This window comes from Harpegnathos saltator, unplaced genomic scaffold (assembly GCF_003227715.2).
Source record: "Harpegnathos saltator strain DR-91 unplaced genomic scaffold, Hsal_v8.6 scaffold51, whole genome shotgun sequence".
NCBI lineage: Eukaryota > Metazoa > Arthropoda > Insecta > Hymenoptera > Formicidae > Harpegnathos > Harpegnathos saltator.
The window spans coordinates 1,243,460-1,271,226 of NW_020230327.1; the positions used below are offsets into that span (position 1 = coordinate 1,243,460).

Here is a 27,767-nt window from a genome sequence, read left to right on the forward strand (position 1 = left end):
TCCTCTCTAGCTTCCCTTTCTCTCTTCCTCCCTCCCCCTCCTCCCCTTACTGACTTCTGGCTGCTCATCCTACGCCGAGCGTTGAAAGCTGTACCCAATTAATCAACAGTAATTACAATCTACTCGTCGAACATAGCCGAAAGTTGCCGGCTTGTTGCATCCCCTTTCATCCCTCTGTACCACCCCGAACGCTTAGAAGGTAACACGCGTGTACCTTGCGCGCTTGGTCTCTTGAAAGTGCCCTAGATCAAAGTTGACAAACTTGATTCACCCCTTATTGGAGGCTGAGCTTGACTTTCACGCGGGGTCGGCGATGGATAGTTCGCCGCTTCCAGCTACGGTCTGGCAATCTTAGCTAATCAAACTACACCCGGTCACGGAGTCGGACGTCCCGCTGGAAGTGGCCGGAGATCCCCTGACTCGTTTATTGCCAGGAAATCCGACGGCTGAATGAACATGGTGCATGCCGGAGGTATCGGTAGCCCATCGTTAAGTTGTTCAAATGCGCGATTATAAGCGCTACTTCATTGCACTGTTGCTTCTTCGTCTGATGACTGAGACGGATTCCTTCTCATCACGCACTTTGTCGTAAAAATAATGTCGAGCCAAACTTGAGTCGAGTCCTACCGAGATCCTTCCGAAAGTTCTTCTTTCTCATTACCGCGAACTGTCGTCATCGCAGTTGTTTACTTTGACGATTTAAATCACAAGCGAGAGGCACTAAAGTATGAGGTAATGTAATTATTTTATCTGTGTCATCGTTTCTTATTTCTTTCCTCGCTCCACTTTCTTGCTTCTTATTGCGCAATTAAAAACATTTGTCTTTTGGTTTGGTTAATAAATAGTTACTAAACGATTACTAAATATTGACGTTATACGATGTGGAGAGCATGAAATATGTGAATGAACAGGTAACGTCAGAGTACTCTCCAGCGCATGTTTACCCAGTCTGGCCTATACAGGCGCGTCTCATCAGCTGAAGAGCATACGATCTCATAAACATCGATACAAGTGGATACAATATGAAGGAGCGATCATAATAGTCCTTGACTTGCGGCTATGTACAGTAGAATGCATTAATTCGCATCGCGAGAAGAGAAGCGTTGTTCCCCCACTCTGACCATCATCTCCGCCAACTGTTGGAGGCCAGTCTAGTGCGAAGTATAAACAAACATCTCAGCATGACGACTCATGTCCCCCCTCCTCAACGGTCTTTTAGTAAAAACTTTTTTGCAATATTCTGGAAACTTATTTTCTTCTCAGAACGATACAAATATTTGGCGAAGAAACGCTTCCGCGGACAATTTTCTCATCAGCCATCAGCGGGTAAAGGCTAACGAGTTGGAATATTATTTCTCACAGCTTATAATCAGAAATCTGTCACGGGCACAAATCCAAACGGTAAACATCTCTAAGATGCGTAGTTCTTTCAGCGAAGATTTATTATTTTCTAAAGTGAAAAAGTTTCCACTTATAATAGACCGGCATGAGTCATTATGCTGAGATATTTGTTTATATTTCGCGCTAGAAGGCCCGGCCGGTCTTCGTCAGCTGGCGGGAGAGATGACGAGCGGAGTGGGGGAACAGCGCTTCTCCTCTTGCGGCGCGAATTAATGCACGCCACTGTACACCGGCGGCTACCGTCGCGTATATTATTTTCCGACTTCTCCGATCAGAGTCAGTTGAATCCGATCAGAGTCAGTGTGCGAGACACGAAGGTAGTGCCAGTGTCATTTAGAACAGTGACAGAGCAGGATTGCCGAGAATTTTTCAGCAATTACCATTTTTCATTATCTCTTAATCTCCAAAAGCGGAACATACAGCTTAATGCCTCCGTAAGCTCGACACGTTGATACGCTTATCGGAAATATAACATGGCCAAGCAAAGTCAATCCGCAGACTTTCCGCGCTCTCGCGTTGAACTCTTTGCGTTCGCAAACTGGGACACAGTTGTCGCGACGAGAATCGTCGAGTTATCGCGAGGAGTTAACGCCTTCGTATTAACATTCCCCCCGCGCGCTTAGTCTCGTTCCGACGATTGGAAGTTTCCCGAGGAACATTCAGGAATTAACGGCGCCGCCTGTTTTCAGCGGCTGGTTTATACAAATACGCGTCAACACCGAGAGAAACTTATCGCGTGCCTCTCCCACGTGCCGACGTGCTGCCGAACGGAAAGACCGCGAACTGATCGACGCTAATCGACTCAGAGCGCAGCTCTCGAACGCCCGTAATTGCGCTAATAACGTTTGCACACGTATCACGAGGCGATCACGACGTCGACGGCGCGGCGAGGTATCTCCCTCCGATGATAAAAACCACAAAGCAGATTGACACGCTGACATTGAGGCGCTGGCGCGTACAATTCCGCCGGTGTTCCGCAACGAGAGTACGCCGACGTGCGCGCGTGCCGTACACGGCCGTGATATGTTGCCAGTGGGTCAAGTTATTTAATCCCGCCGGCATAAACCATAGCCGGCACGTCCGAAATTTATGCACCGGAGCCGCGGCAGAATGCACGGCGGGATGCGCGCCGCGCGGCCCGAAATATTCGCGCACGCCGGTGCCGTGCCGTGTCCCGGAAGACCGTTGCGCGCCGGTTGCGCGAACTCGTTACAGCGATAGCGAAAACAACATCGGCCGTGTCGATGCCGATTCCTCCGTCGGACTCCGCAATTCCGCGATTTACGGAATTCGATATCCCGATCGCGCGTGTTTTATCCTCCGTTCCTTTTTTCGCCCTCCCTTTTTTGCCCCCCTCCCCTCGCCCCCCCGCCTTTCTCTCTCGCTCTGTTTTTCCCCGCCGGCCGAGCGCGATAAATTTTGTCGCTCGCGTCACCCCGGCCTAACAGTTTGTATAAACAATTGCAATCAGCAATTTTTTTTATTTTTCTATATGTATCTTTTTTTTTTTTTTTTTATTTATTTTGAGTATCCAGCCTATATATCCCGTTGCATGCGGCGGCTATCGATCATCGTGCACCAAGTGTCCCACCAGAGTGCCATCCGTTTGCGTTAGCGACAGACCTTTTTTTCGCATATTCCAAATAAACTTGCCCCGGGTCGTTATAATTCCGCGGGTCTCTTTGACACGCGAGACCGGCTGGGACGAATCACGGCCGGTTAATTCGCACGCGAGCATGAACGGGCGAATGTAATCGTCTTGTCTGCGGCTGACTTTAAGTAAATTTCGCTGAAACAAAATTTCAACTTCATGCATAGTTAATTAGAGACGTCTGGAAAGTTTGACGGGGAATATACTTTCCTCGTCATTTTCACTCGTGTCTTCTCGCGATCGCGCGACAATGAGGTTTGCCGGTGTTAATTATTATTATTCTCTCCTCCTCTCTCTTCCCCCTCCCCACCTCCCTGCCCCGCCCCCCCTCTCTCTCTCTCTCTCTCTAGCCTCGACCGATTTGTTTCTCTGTCTTCGAGATGCACGACTGTGAATTAATTAAAATCGGATCCGAAGGAATTCGCTCGCGCCGTAACAACCGTGCGGGGCGCGTTTCACTGCGATCCCGAACTAATTAAAAAATAGGAACAAGAGCAACAGCCTGTCAGCTCGCGCGCATCCGACGCGTTTGTTTGCGTGTCGGCGCATTCCTCGCCTCGTTCCCCGATGCGCACGCTGCAACTCAGCAAAGTGCATTCCTACGGGGGCACAGCAACCGCTCGTCGTCGCTGTTGGCGTTGTCGCAGGAATTGGATCGGTCACCCGATATCGCAGACGGTATTCTCGAAATTCGAGCGCCCACCCTGTATTAATATTAAATTCCGCGCCGGACCAGCCTGGCCGACGATAGCCGCCGGGGATGCACCGGGGATGCAACGCGGAAATTACACGCTCGAATGCGGCCGATAACGCACGTCGATCAACGACTTAGTCCACTTGGTAACTCCGAAATTGCGGAATTTCTGCCCCAATTCGACGCGGGAGACATTCTTTTTTCTTCTCGTTAATCTTCCGCGTCTCGCAGCGGTGATCTTCCCTCTGCTGCTCCTCGCGAGATTAAATGGCAGATCCTCCGATTTGCTTGTCAGCTATACAGTGTTGTTATTTTCTCATCGGAAATGGATGCGGTAATTAGCATGCAAGCGCGCGAAAGAGAAAGACGGGAAAGATGTCGTCAGTCGTCTGTCGATCGTAATACACCGCTCGCACCGTAAGATGACGTATTAATGAAACATTCAGGCTCCACTTTGTAAATTCATTTCGCTGATTAACGAGCCGAATATTTCAGGAATTCGCGGCACGGCTTCGATGTATCGAAATATCGCGCGACGCATCGATCGCCGGGCGTATTACAGCGATTAAATCAAACGCGATATCGGATCGTATATCGCTTTTGACATCGGCGGAGCGCGATTAATTTTACAATTCCGTGCTAAATAAAATAGTGAGCCCGTGCGCTCTGTTAAATAAAACGTATTAGCGAAGCGTGACTTTGCTTCATAAAAATTATTAACGCTAGCTCGGGGAGACGCGCGCGCGAAATATGCGAAATAATGCGCGAAAATAATGTTACTCCGGTCGACGTGTTTGCGCGAATTTTCATAACACCGCGCATATCGACGTTATCGCATATCTTTCCCGGACGCGATGCATTATTAATGTCGGATATTAAAAATGGAGAACGGTGCCATGTGCAGCTAGAATTTAATTTAATGCCCGAACACACGAGTCCTCTCACCTCTCGCCGCCCCGCTCTTCCTCCTCTCTCACCCATCCTCCCCCGTACGATCAAGTCTGACAGCTTTAACATCGCTAAAACAATTATTGACAATACTCCCCGCTGCGTGAAAAAGAATAGGCCGTTACCTTGCACGATCTTACGCGGAGGAATATTCGTCGTCATTACGTTGCATTTCCAAAATAAACTCGCACTCGGGAAAATCTTGTCGTGTTCGAATTTATTATTGTTATTTAATAATAATATACGGATGTCTGAACCCTTTGATGCACATTGCAATTGAGACAATAGTACAACGAATAAGAAAACTCTCGTACAACAGAAAAGGGGGGAGAGGGGGAAGGAAGGAAGAAAGAAAGAAAGAAAGAAAAAAAAGATAGAAAAAAAGGAGAGAGAGAAAATTTTCTCCTTTTATCATCCCTCCCTCCTACCTCGCCTTCTCCCTTTCTTTACATAATGTTGTATGTAAATAGTCACATTTTACGCATTGATTACAAATTTGATCGCTTTTTAACGGAAATAGATTCTCCCGGCGATAGCCCGGCAAATTATTCGCGTATTTTGTCCGCCATCGACGACAAGATGCGGACGGACTTTTTGTCTTGGAATAAATTACGGGGGTTACAAGGGGAGAGGGTGAGAGAGAGCGAGAGAGAGAGAGAGAGAGAGAGAGAGAGAGAGAGAGAGAGACGAGAGAGAGAGACGAGAGATAAGGACGTGTAAGTCCCCGGGGATTAACAGGGCTCGACAGTTTCCGGCAATTTTCGATTGGGGGGACAAGAGGGGTCGATGGGAACGCGCGTGTCGCTGATTCAGCAGCGGCTTTTTTTCACACGCTACTCGGCCGCGGCCTGGAAAGAAGAAGCCGATCGCTGGAGTCGTAAGAATGATACATCGCGCGGCCCCGGTATATATTGCAATTTATCAGAGCCTCGCGCGAATTACCTCGAGATAGGATCGGAGTATCGACGGGTAGATTTGTATGATGGTCCGATAGTGCGAGCCCGTCGCTGCGCTCGCACGTATAATTCTGTCGCGAGCAGCGACAAGGCTAATGCTTGCGACATCGATACATCGTGATAGCATCCGGTCGCCGAATGGCGCCGTGCAACGCGAATTTGTTCGCTTCGCCCGTTTTGGCGTTTCTTGAATAATTTAGTGCCGCCGATTGCAAGTTTACCGCCGGCTCTGCCGCTGTTTCCGATTAGCTTCACGAGCTGTTCGATCCCGGCGATTCGAGCTTCCGAACCGGTGAGAACATGATGACAGTGGAGGGGAGGAGGAGAGAGGGGGAGGCGGGAATGACGCGCGTGAAATTCGCCCGATAGTCGTATATTGGTTTGGCAACTAAGTAATTGCGGATTTTGAAAAAGAGTAAAAGACAATTTTTTCATGGAACGAAATAACTTTATGCAGCAATGCTATTTATGCAAAATGTAATGTCCATCTTTATCAATAACTATTTGCCATCTTTCGGGCAGCGTCATAATTCTACGTTCATAAAATTTGTGGTTTTTATCGGCAAGAATCTGAACCAAGTGCGACTTGACATCATCATCATTATTGAAATTTTTACCATTCAAGAAGTTTTGCAAAGAACGAAATAAATAATAATCTGATGGTGCAAGGTCAGGACTATATGGTGGATGTGGTAACATATCCCAACCAAGTTCCAATAATTTTTGCCGAATGAACAAAGATGTGTGTGTCCTTGCGTTGTCATGGTGGAACACAATAACTTTTGGATTTGCCAATTCTGGTCGCTTTCCTTGAATTGCATTGTTCAGTTTGGTTACTTGTTAAATGTATATACATCTGAATTGATCGTTTGGTTGCGTGGTAAAATTTCAAAATAGACAATTCCTTTGTAATCCCACCAAACTGATACCACCTAACATAACTTTCTTTTGATGAATATCAGCTTTGGATGTTGTTTGCGCTGGTTCAACTTGCTTGCTGCACCATCTTTTTCAATTGACATTGTTGTGAATAACCCATTTTTCATCGCCAGTTATCAATCTTTTCAAAAATGGATAATTTTCGTTACGTTTCATAAGCAAATCACAGATGCGTTGTGCAATGCGTCGTGTTAAGTGAATTTCTTCAAGTTCACGAGGAACCCGTAAACCGAGTTCTTTTACGTAGCCCAGTTGTTTTAAACACTTCTCAATGCATGTATGCGATACATCGAGCTTCTCTGCAATCTCACGTGTTGTGCTATCACGATCCGCATCGATCACTACTTTGATTTGGTCGTCATCAACTTCGCCTGGACGACCAGACCGTTGTTCATCTTTGAGTGAAAAATCACCAGAACAAAATTTAGCAAACCAATCGTGACACTGCCGTTCTTTTAAGGCTTCGTCACCATACACAGCACATAACTTTTAGTAAGCTTGCGATGCGTTTTTTCCTTTGCCGAAGTAAACAAGCAAAATATGACGAAAATGCTCGTTTTACCTTTCCACTTTTCAACCGACCGCTAAACAAAAACTACACAACCGGTCGATACAACTTTTTTATTGAATGCCAATTGAAGTACCAACTATCAAACAACAATATGGGTTTGACATTCCGAATACGTAAATATACCTAAAAATTCAACTGACGCCATCTACCAGTGAAATCCGCAATTACTTAGTTGCCAACCCAATAAATCGTACAAACGGGAGAACGGCGGAATTATATCGGAAGGCGACAGCGAGAAGAGCAAGATACTCGATTTCTTCTCGCCGGACGTCGCATTCGCGCGAGCTGAGGAATTTTTGCAGCTCTCCTCCGCCGTGTTGGAGAGGCAGACACACGCCGCACATTCGCGGTTCCCCGGTGCTCCCGGGAAGTCCGGATTCGCGTGAGTCGCTTTTCTTGCGAGTCGAGTAGCGTGACGTCGAGTACGTACTAAGAAGTATACCCCGCGTGATAATAACGACGTCGTTAGGCGGCTCGACCTCTCCTCGTGCCATGATGACCCGTGGGATGCCGGCAAGTCGCGTATATCCGGTCTCTGGGATGCGCGAGACACTTTTCGGGAACTTTGGATTTGACTGTTAGGTGTACAACTTAATTCTCGGCCCCAAAATTCAATGAATGACAGCTTCTATTCAAATTGAAATTTATTCCTGCCTTATGGTGGTCTGAAAGTACTAAGTCTCAGCTTTAGAATGCAGTATAACAGATGGCAATCCTGCTGATATAACCTCAAACAACAGTAGTGAATGCAATGTCGTTCGAAAAGCAACATTTGAAGCACTGCCTCCTTTTCGCTTTCCAACTTAAAAAAATGCAACTGAAGCGCAGGAAATGGTTTGTTCGTCCTTGAGCCGGCTTGGGACCCACGCAAATCGTGGGTTCATCCAGGTGAGCCACCAGTACTCCAAAACCAAACATTCATGCGAAAAAGTGCTATTGTGTATTTGGTGGGACTGGAAGGGTGTTGTGTACTACGTAATTGAACCCGGTCAAACGGTCAATGCTGAACGCTACAAGCAACAACTAATCAAAGTGAATGACGCACTCGAGTAAAAAAGACCATTTATTGGTAGTGGAACGAGGCAAGTTCCTACTGCTACATGATAACGCACGGCCGCACACGGCAAAAGCGATCCTGGAAATCGTCTCGAACTTAGGCTGGGAAATCCTTCCTCACGCGGCGTATTCTCCAGACCTCGCCCCATCAGATTATCACCTGTTCCGATCGCTACAGCACCACCTAGCTGATTCGCACTTCCGAACTTCTGAAGAAGTCAGAAAAAGCATCGATGGCTTCATTGAGTCCAAACCACCATCGTTCTTTTTTCCGAAGAGGAATTCGAAAGTTGCCTGAAAGATGGCAGAAATGTGTAGAAAGTGAGGGAGGTTACTTTCGGGATTAGGTAAGTATTCTTTTTTATAAACTGAGCATTGGAGTTGAGCAAAAAAGACCGAGAATTAAGTTGTACACCTAATATTTCTCTCTTCCGATCGCGGGCAATCGCTTCGGGCGACGTGTATCTGCGATTCGCTCGGCGATCGACGCGATGTCAGCCCCAAAATCGAATTGCGCGATACCGCTTGAGCCGAAGTACGGTTAATGGCTTCCGTGCGATTTGCCGGGGACGCGAAATCGCCGACGCGAGAAACCAAACAATCGGGTCACCCGATAGCGTCTTAGAGCACTGACGCGGAGCATATTTGCGCTCGTTCGAGCATGGCCGAGCGTTGTTGCGCACTGAACGCAATAACAAGCTGCATTAGAGTCGCCTTCTAGCGCCGCTTCGTCTTCGTGTCGTTTCCAAAGAGCGCGCAGTGTGCGACGGGGTAATGTCTTCTGTAATATATAACAAATTTCTACTCGTTCTACACGGAGCGTATCGTACTCTCGAACGGGCCAGATCTCGCACAGTGTTTCCTCTTCATATCTGCAGTTGTCTGAACACGCGTCTCTCGATATTTGCTTTTTTTATCAGCTTCTTTATGATTCTAGACTTTGCTTTCGTTGCGCTGCAGAAATTAAATGATCAAAGTGACGTCAACGAGATACGCCAAGATGAACAAACGAGAACCTGTGCACGGCCATATCGACGCGCAAACACGACTTTCGTGTCGCAGTTAGTCGATTTTTCCCGGCTAACTTGCTACGTAAACCAGCGGAACCATCGGCGAGCCAGTAAAGCCGGCGCTGGTACTTCGTTAGCAATATCAAGTGAGTTATCTGTTACTAACGCTAAACTTCGGTTACGTTAATTTAGCAAGGGGCCGCTTTTACGGATACTCCGGCGGCATCGATAAATCTGGCAATTCGCGGTCACGTAATATCGCAAATAATAACGGCGCCGTTGCGTTATCACGCATACCGCGCCTCGCGCGTATACAGGATGTCCTGAGACCACAGTCCTACCAATCACAGGCTCTCCTGTGTCCCAAACGAATGAAAGGGGCTGACGACACTGATAAAGAGAGGAGGAATGAGTGAAAAACTGCGGTGGAGGCCAAAAGATGTGGATTTGAAAAATAGGCTGAAATTATTAAAAAAAGAAAGAGAGAGAGAGAGAGAGAGATATTTAAAATTTATTTCGGACTAATGTGTGATCGTCACACCGACTAATGTGAATTTGAAATAGGCTGATATTAATAAGGAGAAAGAAAGAGATATTTAAAATTTATTTCGGACTAATATGTGACACCGCCTTCTCTCTAATATATTCCAATGGTACGTATTTATTTATTTTATTTTTTTATGAAAACGTGAAAATATGAAGCATTTATATTTTTCATTAGTTGGGTTTTTCGCGGGGAAAAACAGGTTTGTGGTGATACATTTGGAAAGATACACGTTGCTCGAGCGATAATTGAGCAAATATGATAAATGGGAGATGTAATGAAAAATTCGGCCGTTACACAAAGTAGGCAAAAATATAACGGTGAGTCAGATCCTCCGGGAGAATAAACAAACTGAATGAAAAAACCCACGGCTGAGGGGAGTCCTGGGCTGCGTACATTCAGTACGCATGCAGATGCAATTTTGAGCCGTACACTCGTAATTAGGCAACCGCAATTAATCACGCGCGCATCAAATATTTACGCGAGCAGGAAACCGCGCTTTATATACAAACATACTGCAATTTATCATGTTCCGCTCTCACGCCGGATTACGTTGCCGTTCCGAAAGAGCTTTTTCAACCGGTCGAGAAGCACCACTGAAACGCGCGGAAGCATCCTGCGGGTATCAGCGGGTATGTTCCCGAAATGTGTCCATACAACACGCCGCGAGATACTGCGTGTTATTAATTAATTGCAACTTGTATTATCATCATCGAAACGCGCGACTACGATAACACAGCGCGCTGTATTATCGTTTCACGTGCGATTTTGTGCGCGGCGGTTCGTTCTGGAAAATTCATTCCAACGGCAACACCGTCTCTCTTCCCTCATTTCGACCGAGTGAAGTAAGAGACGTTGTTGATTTAATTTCAACTTTCCGAACTCTCGGTCAAACAAACCGCAATTTTAGCTCTCGAAGCGCGGCGGAAGTTCGCAGTGGCCGAGCGGAATCCTGGAGGCGCGGCGCTCGAAGCGCCGCAAGACGATAAAGCTCGATCACGCACGCACGTACATTGTTGCATCGTATGATCGCGCGCACTAACGGAGTTGTTGAAATTTGTTGTCAGGACAACGGATGTTATTGCAGTAAGTAGCGGCAGTTACGGTGGTTTAGGGCGGCCTTCTGGCAATTACGTGCGGCCTGCGAGCTATCCGCGTTGGCGCACGATATATTCCGTGTTTGTCCGGAACTCGTCGCGTGCACCACGCACACACGCACACACACACACACACACACACACACGTGCAATTCCCCAATTCTGCTCCGAAAAAGCCGCGAACGACGAGTGCAGGCAGGTAGGTATACTCCCGCGCGCGCGGCACTCGTTCGCATCACGCGTCCTCATTAATTCGCTCCACGGCGTCTCATTTACGCCAGATTGCCGGTGCCCCCCCCCCTCCTCCCCTCATTTGCATTCCCGTTAATCATTGCGCGGTTAATACCTCCGAGCCGACATCGCGCACTGATTTCGTGGCTTGCGCTTCGCTTCGAGTGTGAAAAAAAGGGTGAGAGAGAGAGAGAGAGAGAGTGAGAGAGAAAGAGAGAGAGAGAGAGAGAGGGAGGAGCCCCGCCGCGCGCGAGATGCAGGCTGCTTTCAAAGGAAAGGATAGTCGTTCGTTTCTGCCCAGCTCGCTCTCGCAAATGGAAAATATTTTCCTGATGAGACACCGCGGTTGGAAAATCAGTCCAGGCCATTCCCGGGCGAGTGCTGCGCGCGCGAAGCGATCATATCGCGAGCATATCGGAACGCGAGGGGGATCCGCTCGAGGATTTGGAAACTTTGAGGCGGAGGAAGTAGCTCGCTCTTTCTCTCTCTCTTTCTCTGCCGTCTCAAACAGATTTTAGGCGAAAGAGAAATTCGAGCTGAACGGCGAGAGAGATTTTCATCCAATCTCGAGTTCACTCGGACAAACGAGTCTGTCTTTTCCCCGGCAGCCCCGTGTAACTGAAACTAATGAGTTTTCCGCGATGAAACACGGATTTGCGCACGGCGGCGGCGATAATTATTAATCTTTCTCGAAGCGCACGGGGAGTAAGCCGGCACGCGTATTCCGGCGCGACGCCATATTTTATTTCGCCGCGTCTGCCAAGAGTTACGTTATTATTGAAGCAAACAGAGCACGACGGCGTGTCTCGCACCGCGTGCGGCTTAATTTAATTATGGCCGCTACCAAGCGGGCCGGCTAACTTCTCGCGAGTTATTATAAGCTTACAACTTGCATTGTAAATTATTAACGGCTCTCCGGGCGTAGCCGGATCGCCAGCAGGCGGCTTAGAATAATTCGCTGACGATCAATCGCCGCGATCGATCCCGCGGCATTCTCGCGAGCAGCCGGCGACGAGGGGGCCGCAATTTGAATAAGTTCGAAAGAGACGCAATCTAACCGCGCAAGACGAAGAACGGGAACAACGCGAAAGCGGCGGCCCGGACGGCAGGGGTGGGTTTATTCAAATTGAACGCGACAGAGGCGGAATGTCTGGCATGCCCGCGGGTTGTCAACTTTCCATTTTAAGTTCGCTGACGTATTGAGTCGAAGTTCGCAGCCACGGTACTTCCGGAACTGGTCCACCACCCCCGAGACACGGGCTCGCACCGACAGGTAAAATATTGTTCCGTTAGCCCCGTGCCGCATTGATTCTAGATATTGCGGTGGTGCTCCCGGACGGCTGGTAAACATAAATAACGGTGACGGAAGCGCGCGCGGATCAGTGAATAATGGAGGAATATTATTAAGGGCAAACACGCTTATTCTCGAGCTGCCCTATTTTTCTCTCGCGCGCGAGTCCCGCTCTGAAATGACCGAGTCCGATTCGATAAATTCCCGACAACCGTTCGTGAAAAAATTATATCGCGTATAATTATGTAAAATAACATAATCGCGTATAATTATATAAAATTATTATTCTACATACTAGGTGCGTGCAAAAGTTTTAGTCTTTTTTTCGCAGCTTCCTGATGCAATTATTTTTGCGGATTATTTTTTAATTGGAATATTTTCCCGGCGGTTCTCTAAGGTTGGCATTGGACTTTCCCGGAGTATTTTTGTAAGGTTGATATTGGACTTTCTAAAACGCCATTCATATTATGATTCACTGGTTCATATAGCTTTAAAAATAACAGTTGATACAATGAGCGATGAGCAATTTTACATCCGACACTGCATTCGATATGAATTCCAGCGAGGAAAAAATGCTACTAAAGGATGTGAATGAATTAAATTGCTCTGTTCTTGGGGAAAATATTGATTTCTTCGCTTTAAAAACGGTGATTTCGACGTAAATAATCATCCGCTCTGGAACGCCACAAAAGCTTGAGACCGACAATTTGGAAACATTGCTGAATGAAAACCCGTACCGAACGCAAGTAAAACTTGCAGAACAGCTCGGAATTGACCAAGCAACAGTTTTAAGGCAACTGCGGGAAATGGGAAAAATTTAGAAACTCGGAAAATGAGTGCCTCGTGAATTATCGCAAAACAGCATTATCCGCCCGTTGAAAGTACATGCGTTTCATTGCTTTCTAGAGAGCACAAAACAGATTTTTTATCGAAAATTGGTACTAGCAATGAAAAGTGGATTATGTACTTTCTATTAGGTGTGTGAATTAATTCGGTCCGTTTTTTTCTTCCAAAAAAGAGACTCTAGTATGAAAAACATGAAAAAGTACACTAATCAAAGTATTTGCCATCGCTTGCTATTATTTTTTCCCATCTGTCTGGCAGTTGTTGCATTCCGTGACGGAAAAACGACTCATCCTTCGAAGCGATCCATTCATCGAGCCATTTCCCTATTTCTTCATAATTGTTGAAGTGCTGGTTCGAAAGCCCATCGATCGAACAAGTGATAATCGGATGGAGCAATGTCCGGTGAATACGGTGGGTGAGGTAAAACGTCCCAGCCAAGTGCTTCCAAGGTGGCCTTCACAATCTTTCCAACATGTGGCCGAGCGTGTATCGTGCTGGAAGATCACTTTGTCGTATCTCTTTGCATATTCCGGCCGCTTATTCTTCAATGCGTTGTTTAAACGGATCAATTGTTGTTGGTAAAGTTCAGCAGTGATGGTTTGGCTCTGTTTTAATACTTCATGATACACTACACCCTTCCGGTCCCATCATATACAGAGCATTACTTTTTTGCCGTGATTATTCCGCTTTGGTATCGATGTGGATGGTTTCCCTGGGTCGCTAATGGATTTCCTTCGTTTGGGATTATCGAAATATATCCACTTTTCGTCTGCAGTCACGATACGATGCAAGAAACCTTTTCTTTTTTGCCTGGCAAGCAAGATTTCAGACATGGCTTTTCGCCTCTCGATGTCTCTTTCTTTCAGTTCGTGTGACACCCATCTTCCTTCTTTTTAAATCTTTCCCATGGCTGCCAAACGCACAGAAGTTGTTGATCGATCAACATTCAACAATTGCGCGAACTCCTGTTGCGATTGACACGGATCTTCATTGATTAGCGCCTGCAATTCCTCGTCCTCGAACTTCTTCGGCTAACCTGGACGAGGTTTGTCATCGACACTGAAATCATCACTTTTGAAACGTCGACACCATTCTCTGCATGATTTATCGGTGGGAGCACTTTCATCCACATCCACACATTTCACATTCCATAAGCTTCTACGAGCATTCGATGAGCTTCAGCGGCTGTTTTCTTCAAATGAAAACAAAAAATGAGAACTTTCCGGAAATTATGCTTTTTTGGCTCGAATTTCGATATTTTCGAATCAGATAAACACGATGTTATTGTTACAAACCCAAACGTTTATCAACTGAATATTATTGCCAGATATCAAAACTAAAAAATAAGGCTTTTCGCAGATATTAGAGGTTAGAAAATTGTAATTTTCTAACCTCTAATATGTATAGTAACTATGTACAGTGCAGCAATTGACCGCCAGATGGACCGAATTAATTCACGCACCTAATACTAAAAAAAAGTACCCGGAATCGTGCAGTAAGACACAAAATATTCAATTATTCAGGTAAATTTATTTTGTCGCCTTCAAAATATTTTTCATTCTATGCAACACACATATGCCAACGCTTAATTCAGTCTTCCAAACATTTTTCGTAAGCCGATTTTGGTATGACTTTAAGTTCCTTCAACGAATTTTTTTTACTGCCTTAGTCGAATCGATTATTACCGATGTGAACCTGGCAACTTGATCAAAAAATTCACAATACGATTCGATTGTACTTCGTTTGTACCTGTTTGTACCACTTTCTGTTTCGTTTGTACCTCGAAGGATAAAAAGATAGGGGAAGGGAGAAAAATAGCCAGCAAACAAGCATAAGATATCGCAAAATAGCCAACGTTATTCGAAAGAGAATCGTTTGTACCCGTTTATACCTCCCTTCAAGTCGTTTGCACCTCAAAGGAACCGGAAGTGCAGGACTTTTAAAAAACGTCCAAGAGGTATTTTCGCCAATTTTTGAGAAATCGCAAAACAGCCAATTTCATTCAAAAGAGAATCGTTTATACCCGTCTGTACTTCCCTTTAAATCGTTTGTACCTCAAAGGAACCGAAATTCAAGATTTTTGAAAAAACGTTTAAGAGGTACTTTCGCCAATTTTTGAGATATCGCAAAACAGTCAACGCCATTCGAAAGAGAATCATTTGTACCCATTTGTACATCCCTTCAAATCGTTTGTATCTCAAAGGAACCGGAAGTACAGGATCTTCAAAAAAAGTCCGAGAGGTACTTTCACCAATTTTTGAAATATCGCAAAACGGCTATTCGAGAGAGAATAGTTTGTATTTGTTTTTACCTCTCTTCAAATCGTTTGTATCTCAAAGGAACCGGAAGTACAGGATTTTCAAAATATGTTGGAAAGTTACTTTCGTACTTCCGAGAATTTTTTTTTTTTTTTGATTAAATTGTTTGCCAGGTTCACATCGGTGCGGTAATTTGAGTTTTGGGAAATCATGATGGGTTGCATGAATGTTTCGTCGGCAGCTGCTCGAAAAATCGTTCCTCCGGCCACATTTTTGCGGTATTCTGTTCGCAAAAAATTCAGCTGTTCGACACCAGCTGTGCTGCAACGCATCTCGTGCCCAAAACTAGTAAAAAATGGTACGGACAGAGCCACTTGATATATTAAACTCGGCAGTAATTTCTCTTTCGCTCACATGATGCAATTTTCAAGCAGCAATTTCTTCACGCTTTTAACGTTTTGGTCGGTACTTGACGGTAGATAGGCGACCAGGCTGAGGCAAGTCTTCGACGGCTGTACGACCCTTTTTGAACAATTTATATCACTCATACGCTTGTGTTGTTGAAATACAGTTGTCCCCGTATGTTTTTTATAGCATTTTCAACGCGTCGGCACGGGAAACTTCGTTGAAAGCACCGAATTTAAGGCAAACTCTTTGCTCCACAATATTCGACATCGTAAAAATCGCAGGTTGTATCTGAAGTCGACTGACATAAACAACTGTAACGGACAAACTAATTGACAGATCACACTCTAATTCTGTATGGAAGTTAAGTACAGTGGCACCAACTTAACTGCAAAAAGACTTCGAAATATCATAAACGCGCATTATTTGATAATAAGCAATTTCCGGATACTTTTTGAGCAGAAGATACCAAATTATTCATAGCAATAAGATTCTTCTGTGTCTCGAAAGGTTATGTACACCAATGGATCATAATGAACGACGTTTTAGGAAGTCCAATACCAACCTTACAAAAACACAAAACGACGGGAAAATATTTCAATTTAAAATAATTGGAGGGCTGAGCAAAAGAAACTAAACACACTTTGCACACACTTAATAATTATGTGGAATCATGTACAATTGCACATAAATCGTTACGGGGTGAGTTAAAAGCCGAGATTAGACTTGTGCCGTGTAAGAGGGAGAAAACGCCCCGCCCCCGGCGTGTCTCGTCGGACGATTTAGCGGCGGTTCGAAGATGCGAACGTTTATTGCCGTTCGGAGTGAATTTTTCATCCGGAAACTTCTCGCCGCGTCTGAAAGATTGCGGGTTCGCTTTGTCACGGCACAATGCTGCCGGGAAATTTAGTCACGCGGCCGACAGTTCTCCCTCGCGGCCTTTATAATAAAGCTTAATCTCGCCGTTCTACGGCGTTTTAATGAACGTGCCGCCTCAAAGCGTTCATGAGATATATGGAAATTTTTTTTCTAAATCTGCTTGTTTACGCACCGCACGACTTCGCGTCACAATCTCTGGCGAGGAGCGCCGGGATTAACATTTATTAAAAACATAAATTATGCGCATTAACGAAGGCTAAAGAGCGTTCGCGACGCTTTTTGTGCTTTTAACTGCGCCAAACGCCAGATGAACACACGCGCGGGTGGAAGTATCTTTCGTCAAGCCGCTCTCTGAAAGCCGCCGCAACTTTTCCGCGGCGTATAATACCCCTAGTGCGCGTATTTCCCTAATTTTTCTCGACACACCCCTGAGGAATGAAATGTCCGGCGCAGGGGTGGCGCGTCGACGGCCAGGAGTTATTACTATAATCGAACGCGGATTCCTGAGAAGACTTTTAATGGAGTCACGCGTTGTCGTCTGCTTGGGAACTTCGAGTGCCTCTCACGAAGTCTTTCTTGCAGATTGCGACATGACGAGAATAACGAAAATTACGAAGTAATCCGAAAGCGGTGGCTGGCCTGAGACAAGCCGACGATGCAGCCGACGAAAACCCGACTCCTTGCGCAAAGTCGCACTCAGCGATGGCTCCGATGTGCTTGCGTTGAGTCAAAGAGTAGCAACGGCTACGACCACCCTCGTACACGAAACACGTGCTTGCTTATGCAGGGCTTTGGAAATATAAATTTCCCTTGATGAATGTAAATTTCCCTCAAGTGTCAAACGGGGCCACTAATAGCTTCGTCGTTGTAGAAATAAAATTTGAAACTAGTCCGCCGAGACGCGGGCAACCGGCAAAATCTTGCTCGACATCTAAATTCCTCAGGTGTGATTTTTCTGAATTTGTATTCCAGAACCGTGGCTTCCACGACACCTGAAATACGCACGGTGTGACGTTCGCGGATTCAATATATAATGCTGCAACTATCGAAAGGGGCGGGAGAGGAGATTCTCTTTGAAAATTCCCAACGTAATAGAGATGTGCGAATCAAGAATTTTTATACCGAATCGAATCCCATTTTTTAAATTCGAATCGAATCGAATGAAATCGAATCGAATCATTGAAAAATTTAACATGACTATTAAACATGCAAATAATGGCGGAAGATTTTAATATGAAAGGGAATATTGATATTGTAATATCATTTCAAAGTAAAATATATATTTAAATATTTAAAGTAATTTATAATTAAGTTGTTAATTATAAGTTAAGTTAATTGCAAGTTAAGGGTTCAAACATACAGGCCCAGACGGTCCGTTTTGCAGCTGATGCCCGCAAACGCTAATATATTTTTATATTACATATTCGAATCTGCACAATTCGAAATTTTCGAATTATTTGGATTCGAATCATAGAGATTCGGATTCGAATCGAATTCGAGTAGTTCGCACATCTCTACAACGTAGACACACACCCGCTCGATCACTGATATATCGCGAGTCGATCTTGCGACTTTCCATCGGAAATAAAAGCGGTGAATCAATCCGGCTGAGGCTGCGGATCCGAGGAAATTCTTGGCCGGAATTCCGAAAGCCGGGCGGCGTAAACCCTCGAAAATCCGGTTAAGATCGAGACTAGCGTCCAGCGAAGCTCGATATAAATCAGTCGGGTCCGGCGAAGCGCGAGTCTCGCTGCCGGATACTGCGCTCTCGTCTTCCAGCGGTATCTTTCGTGTCCATCTCTTTCTCCCGTCCGCCACCCCTCCTGTTTCCCGGACACGTAATTACGGGCCTTAGGTGCAGAACTTCCGAGTCCGGGCGGCTCTTGCATTCTCGTGACTGCCGACCCCGTAGCCGCAAAAAGAGCGCGGGCAATGAAAGAGAACGTTTAAGGTAGGGAAAAGCTTCCGGCTGCTTAGAACAGGATTCTCTCGCGGATAGTTGCCTGTGAAAGCACGGCGCCCGAGGAAGGACTGACGGGCAAAGGGGGTTATGGCTGCGCGAAGGTCTGGTCAAGAAGGAAAAAATTGCTGCGCTCCGAGAGAAAGCTACGTACGTCGTAGCTTGAAATATTCTCAATCTCGCAAGTATCGTCGCGAGTCGTCGTTATAAAAATAAAATATCAAAGCACCCGTAATTTCCAATCCAAAGAGTGCAGACGCTTGACTTTATCCTGATAGCGGGATAAAATCCTCTGAATTGTCAAAACGCCGTCTCCTTCCAATCCTCCCTTTGAAAGTACCAAAGTGTAAGTGTTTAGCTTTCGTCAAGGGAGAAATTAGAAATCTCCGTTCCGCAACGAGAGAAAGCACAAAGTCGATCGCTGTATCGCCGACGGACCACTCGTGTCACAGCCATCAATTTGAAAGCACATACTCGAGGACGCGCAGTTTCGAGAATGTTCGCGAGACTCGACGGAAGTCGACGCAAGAGCCGGGGGATCTTTTTCCTCGCAGTCGCGATCAATGTTCCCGGAGCTGCTCGCGGAGAGTCGTGCAAACAGGACGAGAGAATAATCGTCTTCGCCCTCGCAAACAGCGGGAGGAGGAGGAGGAGGAGGAGGAGGGGCAAAGCGGAGAGGGCGGGGACGAGAGAGAGAGAGAGAGAGAGAGGCGCAGCAGCTTCTCACCCTCGGCCCGAAACAATCGCAACTATGCCCCAACAATTTATAATTCTCTCGCTCTGCCAGTCCTCCAGCACCCTCTCGGCGGGAAATCGGGGCGCGAGGGGCCGTCCCGCGCGGTGCACAGTTAAATGTTATTACTTTAGTCGTTGCAGATAATTTCCCTCGTTTGTTCGGCGAGACGAATTCCGCTCGCTCGCTCGCTCGCTCGCTCGACGACGAGGGGCGAAGTCGTCAACTAGCGTTCGCGCGTAAGCTGCCGGCGATGACGGCACTGGTAGAAATAATGCCGGCTTTACGCGAAGGCAGTTGGCGCGCGCGAGTCAGGTAGCAAGTTTCTTCCTTGCCTTCCTCAGCGGAAGCTAATGGATAACGAGCATCTCTGCCGTTTCAGTCAGTTGCTAAGCGCCAATTTATGTACAATGCACACGCGTCGTGAGACATACACGAGGAAAAATAGATTAAATTAACGCGGCGATGAAAGCCGCGTTCATTCAACAGCTTGGCTGAAACGAGACAGAACTTCCGGATCTCTTAGAGCCGAATGCGCCGCTTCGCGAAGTTCTGTCTCGTCGAGCGAAAAGTGCGTTCGTCCACATCCGACAGCGAATTCCTATCCGCGGCGATTGCTTCGACGCGAAGAGATCGCGATATTTTTATCTCGTTAAAATTCAGAACGCAGAACGATGGAAAAGGGAAAAATGTATCTCTCTCTCTCTCTCTCTCTCTCTCTCTCTCTCTCTCTCTCTCTCTGCGAATTAGCAAAACACACATTCTCCTGTCGATTGCGAAATTCATTGGGAAGAGAAAAGGAGAGCCGCTGACTGTACACATTTATTCGCGTATTTTATCGCACACGTAACGCCGACCGGTTTCGCTTAATATCCTCGGAGGGGAGATTCAGCACGTTTAATAATTCTCAAGCAAGGAAACCATAACAGCAGCTTTCCATCAACCACTACGCGCGCTCGGGCTAGTCGAGTCGGGCGGTCTTCGAATTTTTTTACTCGACATTTTCGTTCCTCTCCCTCCCCCTGGCTGGCCAGGGGGACCGCGTGCATCGCGGCAACTGCTGGCCTTGCACTCGCTCCTCCTTCCCTCGCGGTAAGCACTCCCGGTAATGCGCTTCTTGGTGCATTAACCCCGAGCGGGCAGCACGTGCACACGTATGTCAAACCTTTTGTGCCCAACACAGACACACGCGAGCGCCACGTTCAGCGCAAACCACCTTCCGCACCCCGTCGACCGTGGAGATGCAAACTGCTTCCTTTCTGCCTCCTCCCCTCACCGCCTCGCAGGCAGTTCCTTATGCAGCTGTTAATCGTCCTGCGTGCGCAGTTTCCTCGCTAATGATGTCACGGTCCCTCGAAACGAAAATCCAACGACGCCGACTTTTCCCGCCAGCCAGTCGATTCTCCTCAAGTTCGCGTTTCTATCGCAATTGTATCTCTACGTGTACCAACGTCACGCCTGAATTGAATATCACGGACGGTTTTGCAGAGAAAATCGCGAAAGTCACGGCAAAAAATAGCTGTGTGACCTTACGGGGGGGGGGGAGAGGACAGAGGAGAACTTCGATTAAATTTACAGTTAATTTCTCTTCAATGTCATTTCGCTCGCATAACGTCTCAAAGTCCGCAGTCTCTCTCTCTCTCTCTCTCTCTCTCTCTCTCTCTCTCTCGCTCGCTCGCCATTTCGAAAGGATTCTCTCGGATGCGAGCGTGAAAGGTGTCGAAGTAAGTGCAGGGCAAGCGGCAGGCGGAAACCTTGAAGAACGAGAGAAGAACGTGAAACGAAAGCGGATGTCGCGACCGAGGGGGACGAAATCGCTAAAAGGAATGCGCAGTCGAGCGAAAGAGGCCTCAAGGGGTTGGCGGAGGGGGGTGGTCGGCCAGTTGAAATAATGTAGAGAAAGCTCTAAAAAGCTCCACCAGAAACCCAGGAAGGTACCTGCGACCCCATTTTGTTTCGGTTCCCTTCCTCTCTTTCCCTCCCCCCTCCCTCTCACCTCTCTCTTTACCTTTCTTACCCTTTTTCTCTAGCGAAGAGAGAAAACTTTCTGCGCTTTATTTCATCGTATTACTTTTAATGTGAACGACATTAATTTCGCAATTAGTATGTGCCGTTATCTTCAGCCGTGGCTTCTTCAGGCGACCTTGAATGGGTTTTTTTCTCGGCGAAGCCTCGTCGATCAAGTGTTTTACTCTCGAGTTCTCGACGTTCACACGTTAAATCCAAACTCGGAAGAAAGCGCGTTTTCTTATTGCCGCCTCATTTCCGCGGTGCCGCTTGATTATCTCGTTCTATTAGGAGCATGAATTAGTTTTGGGAATCCTTTTTCTCAAAAACTGACTTACTTAAGCAAGATATAATGAACGAATACCTTAATCAACATATTTCCCTTCGTTTTCTACAACTTTTTCCCATCTTTCTGGCGAGAGATGAATCCCGCGACGATAAAAAGATTCTTCTTTGGAGTTGATCCAATTTCCAACAAATTTTCTCACTTGTTCGAAGTCATGAAAGTGTGCATCCTCCAGAGTATGTTGCATCGACCGGAACAAGTGATAATCGGATGGAACGACGTCTGGAGAATACGCGGGATGCGCTAGGACTTCCCATTCCAGCTCCGACAGCGTTTGCTTCACTAATAATGCAACGTGAGATCGAGCATTATCTTGAAGAAGGATCACTTTGCGCCGTTTACTCGAGATTGGTGATCGTTTTTGGCTCAATGCTCGCTTCAATTTCTACAATTGTTGTCGATAACGACCAGTGGTGACAGTTTCATTCGGATTTAACAGTTCATAGTGCACAACACCTTCTTGATCTCACCAAATACACGATACCTTTGAACATGAATATTGCGCCTTGAAGGATGTTGCTGATTGGCCTGGATCAATCCATGATTTTTTCGTTTGGGATTATCGAAATAGATCCATTTTTCATCCCCAGTAACAATTCGATATAAAAAACTCTTCATGTTTGTCTGACGATCAACGAAATGCAAATGTTCAATCGGTTCGCAATGGCATTTTCCGATAATTGACGTGAGACCCATTTTCCTTCTTTGTAAATCTTTCTCATATCATGTAAAAACGTTTAGTTGTTGTTTAACTGTTTACTGTTTAACTGTTGTTGTTTAACTGTTGTATTGATCAACATTTAATGTTCCATGCAAATTCTGAGGTGGATTGTGCCAGATTTTCGTCCAATAATGCTTGCAAATCTGCATTTTCAAGCTTTTTTGAGTGTCCCGAGTGATCTTTGTCGTTAATATTGAAATCATCAATTTTGAACTGTCTAACCGAATATTCATGTATCTTAATTGACGGAGCAACATCATCGTAAGTTTCTATCAGAATTCTCTGACCTTCAGCCGCCGTTTTCTTTTTTTCTGATTAAAAACGAAAACAACGCATATCGAAAATATTCTTTAGGAAGCTCCATTTTTGAGATGATATTAACACGATTTTTACCGCGTCTATTGTTAGTAAATGACTAAATATCATGGAATAATATTAAAGCATTAAGAAACAATAGATGTGATTGGAACGTCTTCGACGCGACTGACATTAATGTCGTCTCTTGCAAAACGCTCGAAACTAAATCACACTCTTAATAAATATATGCAAACGAATGTACATATGTATAAATTCGTGTTGTAGGAATAAACGAATTTTTTAATAACGACGTAAAACCTGCGCTCGGAAGGTGCGGAATAGGAAGCTTTCACGAACTGCGGAGTTCGCCGAGTTCATTATTTCTTTCCCCTTTTTTTTTCAATTGCGATTCTAATTTTACATTGACAGTGTCAGTTTAACCCGCAACTCAAACTGTCGCTTTAATATCGGACGCACGGTGGACACGTTTGCGAGGTAAAAATAGCCACTTGCGTGCGGTGAGCGTGAAGCGAGCGATAAAAAAGCTCCCACTACGTTCTACGTATTAATAGGCCACCGATAAGCAAGACCGCATCGGTGTGACAAAAACTTGTGCGTCCTATCGTTTTTATTAATACTTTTCAACGGTGAGGCAGTACAACAGCACATCCTTCCACCATTTCCCGCTGGGCCGTGTCTGTAAGATGCGATGCAACTTGATCGACGCTTGAGTCTAAGTAACGCCGACAAAGCTCGTCGGAGCAACGCGAGAAGATTACGAGATAAGATAAAAAACGCTTGATTCCTGTCGTCAATTGTCCGGGATCTCGCGGCTTGCGGCGAGGAAAAGGTGAGGAGGAAGCACGCGACGAGTGCGTACGCGTTAGCGTGTATATACCGTCTGCCACCGGCATCATAATTCTTATTTTTAACGAGCGACGCGTCAGTTTCATTTCATGCCGCATTACGTTTATACGTGCTGTACACTTTTCGTCGTGCATCGATAAATAGCTTCAGTCTGAATGATACTCCCGCGGAAGATATACACCCGAGACTTTGGCTACTCGCATCTCTCGCCGCGTCGCTAGATTAATCTGAAAAAATCCGCTCACAATTTTCATTACGCTCAGGGTGGCTTGATTTCTTTTTTCTTTTTTTTTTTTTCATCGGTGAGTGAACAGGAGACATCCCGCTTGAAAATGAGACGATCGGACGCGATCGGTCTGTTCGCGCTTTGCGTGCTCGTTCTGCTCGCCGGTGACAGCAGTGCGATATCTCATTTCCTGAGGAAATATCTACCGACTCTGTTGCGTAGCCCGTGGAAGGAACTGAGCACTCTTCGACACGGAATCGTCCCCGGTAATACACCGTTTCAGTTTTCGACAGTACATAATACAATATTTCCCCGGCGGCTAAATCGCTTTCTCTGCGATATTTAGGCACCCTTTGGTGTGGTCCTGGACACATCGCCAACAACTATTCCGAGTTGGGCAGCAACTGGCAGTTGGACGAATGCTGCAGAGCGCACGATTTCTGCACCGACTACATAAGACCTCAACAAAGTAAATACGGACTGTACAACAGCGCCAAATTGTGCAGAAGGTATTTGCGACGGCTCCCCGACGATCGCAAGTAGTGATGGGGCGTTATTTCGTTGCCTGTTACTGAATAACTGTCACTGAGTAATAATTTTAGTAACGGTTATCAAATCTTTAAAATAACGGTTAACGGACTAAACGGTTATTTTCATAAAATTATAATTTTACGAAAGCAATAATGTTTAAAGTACGAAATTACCGGTTAATTGATTAATGTCACGTTCCGGTGTCGCATCAGTACTGAAAATCTGTAGCATACGTGACTTAAACTGTAGATTTTCAATACCGGGGCCGGTATTCATGGTCGGATTTTACTTTTCTTAAACAGCAATATGAAATGGATGGCTGAATAAAATAAGAGAATGCATGTATATATTTATATGCACTACTATCGCTATCACTCTGCAGGCTATTAAGCAAAGCATTAATAACACTATTTTTTTATTTTTTGAGAAACAAAAATGAAATAGCCCGTGCTATTTTTGTACTTTTTAAAAATTCCCATTAGTCTCGTGTTTCTTTAACGTTTCAATTATAAAACTCAATTAAAAAAGACTATCTCCGGTAGCAAGATGACGTCTCAAGACGTTTTAATGATATTAGTAACATGTCATCTTGCTACTTCGGCATTATTATATTATCATTTTGTTTATAAATTTCTAACAGAGGAATATATATACAGGGTGTCTTAAAAATACCGGAACCCCCGGACAACTTTGCAGGATCAAGTTTTCATGAAAAACTTTAAACACAAAAGTTATCAGGGGGTTCCGGCATTTTTAAGACACCCTGTATACATAAATTATATAATATCGTTTGTTTATTTAGCTCAATATTATAGTTACTAGTTACTCAATATTAAAGTTACTAGTAACCGTATTTAACCAATGACTGGTTTATATAACCCGGTTATTTCAAAATAACAGTAACTGTTATAACTGTTTAGCAAAAATAACCGTCTAGCCCATCACTAATCGCAAGTCTGCAGCGTACTAACGCATTTTCCGTTTTCCTTCGTAGCTCGTTGTGCGACTGCGACCTGCAGTTTTATAACTGTGTAAAAAAAGCGCCTGGCTTCATCGCGTTCAGCGTCGGGAAGATATATTTCAAAAATTGCAAGTTTTGCTTCAGACGTTTCGACGACGCTGATACCTGCATGGAGAAGTAAGTGCTACTAAAGTCGTGAAGTCACGAAAAACTCGTGGCGAAAATAGAATTAGACACGTGAATGTAATTATTTCCTCGCCGGATATTATTAATTATAATTAACTCGACGTGCGACAGGAAGGTGCCGATCAGTCGACACGTTCGCTTAATTAAAACTCCGCTGACAAAACGTATTACACTCGCTTAATTGCCATCGATCAATTAGCGCGGAGGCGCGCGAAAAGTGAGCCGCACATCGTCGAAATTGCGCCTGTTACTTTGACATCGGTTGATCTCGCGTCAGTCATTAATTCATCATCTCGTTCATTAGGGGTCTCACAGTGAGCGAAGGAACGAGCCGTGATGGCCACCGCGCTTTTTGCGCGCAGTTTGATCGAAATCCAAAGTGGGGGCATCGGCGCCACCTCGAATCGTCGGAATCGATCCCCGCAGCCACGCTTCCAACCTGGATTGATAGCGAGCCCGTGCAAACTATCCCGGAGTCCTATCCTGTGGACGATAACCAGTCTGCCGAGGAGGATGAAGATGATGAGACTTCTCAAGACATTGACTTAAGCATGTTGAACGTATCTTAATGCCAAATATTTAACACCCTCGCGTTCCTCTCGGCGTGGTCGCAGGCGACGACAGAAACAAAATTTCCCACAAGAAGTTAACCGATTGTAAATCTAAAGTCAGATTTACAAATTTTAAACGGCAAATCCAATATAGGGCTGCCGCGCAAGAGTAAATCAATGTAAGTCTGAATAAATGTAAATCAGATGCACGATATAAATGTTTTTCAGATCGCTAATTATTACGATGAGATTTGTAAGATTTATTCAAAAAATCCAGCGTGCGAAAAAGTCTGGAAAAAAAAATATATATTCTATCCTGACTATGCGAAGACTATTCGGTAAAATGTTCAGCCTCTAATCCTAAATACTTCCCAAAAGATTGAATCTTTTTAATCGCTTTCTTCAACTTTATTTGTTTACAAATAATTAAAAATGAATGATCGAATATAAAAACGGAAAACATTAAATAAGCATTAATATATTAGAAAAATGTGAGGTCATACTGATTCTCATTAAATTCTCATTAAACGATACATCGCAGAAAAGGAAGAAAAAGGTGATAAGTGTATTCACTATATCGACACACAGAGAGTTAAAGGAGGCTTTTATCTATGCAATAATTCGAGTGTCTCAATAAACGTTACCCTCAAATGTCGCTAGAATCAATTCTGCAAAGAGCAGCGTCCAAATGCTTGACCAATACTTGGCAAAAATCAAGGAAACCTCGCGTGTCAGAAAAACTCGCGTTCACGGGAGTTTCATTTGTGCAGTCCCATATGAGAAGACCAGACGCCAATTTGGAATCTTCTCGGGAGATTCTGGGTTCTCAGCGTCTTGGGCGTATATCGCGCGGAAGGAGTCTTCCACGCACTTTTTGCACCAATGTAGGCTTTTACGGCGAGTGTTCGCTCGCTGTCTCAATTTAATGCAGAGTTACGTCGGAAAAAACTGGGAGCCGCCGCCGGTGCAATCGTGCCCCTCGAGTACGATTTCGAAGTTCGCCCCGAAATTGTCTCGTCCTCGATACGGCTGCCGCGTCCGCGGAGGACGGAGGAGGTTACTTGAAAATCCGCCGAGAATTTTATCGTGAGGCCATAGACACGCGAGTGAACAAGCGAGAGTCTATCTCCATTCAGCGCTCTTCGCCTCTCTCTCTCTCTCTCTCTCTCTCTCTCTCTCTCTGTCGTCAGCGACGGAGAAAGGAAGACCATATCACCCTTTGCTATCCACCTCCTCCCAACTCGCCTCCCCTTTCTCACTCTCCTTCTCTCGCGCGGAAAGAATGTTCAATTATGCAAAAGTGCGCGCCGAAGTTTCGCTACAGGCGCCTCGTTGCCGTCTATAGGTCCTGGATTAATATTGGCCGCTGGATAGTGCGAACCAAGTGCAATCAGTGCGTTATTGCGAATTATCTCTGGCAGTTGATCTCGTGCGATTCGCTGTCCAGCGCGAAGCGCGCGAGACATTCATTTCCGCGCGCTTCCGGCTGGATATCGTTATCAGTGGGAAAAAGTCCGCGGAAACGAAACCAAGGCCAAGCAAGGCCAAGCGAAGATAAAATCATCCGGAAGTCCGCGGTATCGCAAACAAAGTGAGATATGCAG

General features: G+C 45.6%; 2 protein-coding genes across 11 annotated transcripts in view; one reads left to right on the forward strand and one right to left on the reverse strand.

Annotated features, from left to right (window-relative positions):
- LOC105182170 (uncharacterized) overlaps window positions 1-27,767 on the reverse strand; it is a 110,300-nt gene that overhangs the window by 6,207 nt on the left and 76,326 nt on the right. The gene's annotated exons all lie outside the window — the stretch shown is intronic.
- On the forward strand, window positions 1,638-26,509 carry LOC105182165 (uncharacterized). 3 transcript variants are annotated; one of them, XM_011139390.3, is made up of 6 exons: window positions 1,638-1,835; window positions 9,154-9,372; window positions 24,023-24,200; window positions 24,281-24,443; window positions 25,460-25,603; window positions 25,917-26,509. In XM_011139390.3, the coding sequence occupies exons 3-6, from the start codon at window positions 24,041-24,043 to the stop codon at window positions 26,179-26,181; spliced, it is 732 nt and encodes a 243-aa protein (XP_011137692.1). In that variant the 5' UTR covers window positions 1,638-1,835; window positions 9,154-9,372; window positions 24,023-24,040; the 3' UTR covers window positions 26,182-26,509. The 3 variants fall into 3 exon arrangements, with proteins under 3 accessions (XP_011137692.1, XP_025158541.1, XP_025158540.1); XM_025302756.1 differs by lacking the exon at window positions 1,638-1,835 and having other exon boundaries at window positions 9,138-9,372; XM_025302755.1 differs by lacking the exons at window positions 1,638-1,835; window positions 9,154-9,372 and having other exon boundaries at window positions 23,685-24,200; window positions 25,917-26,508.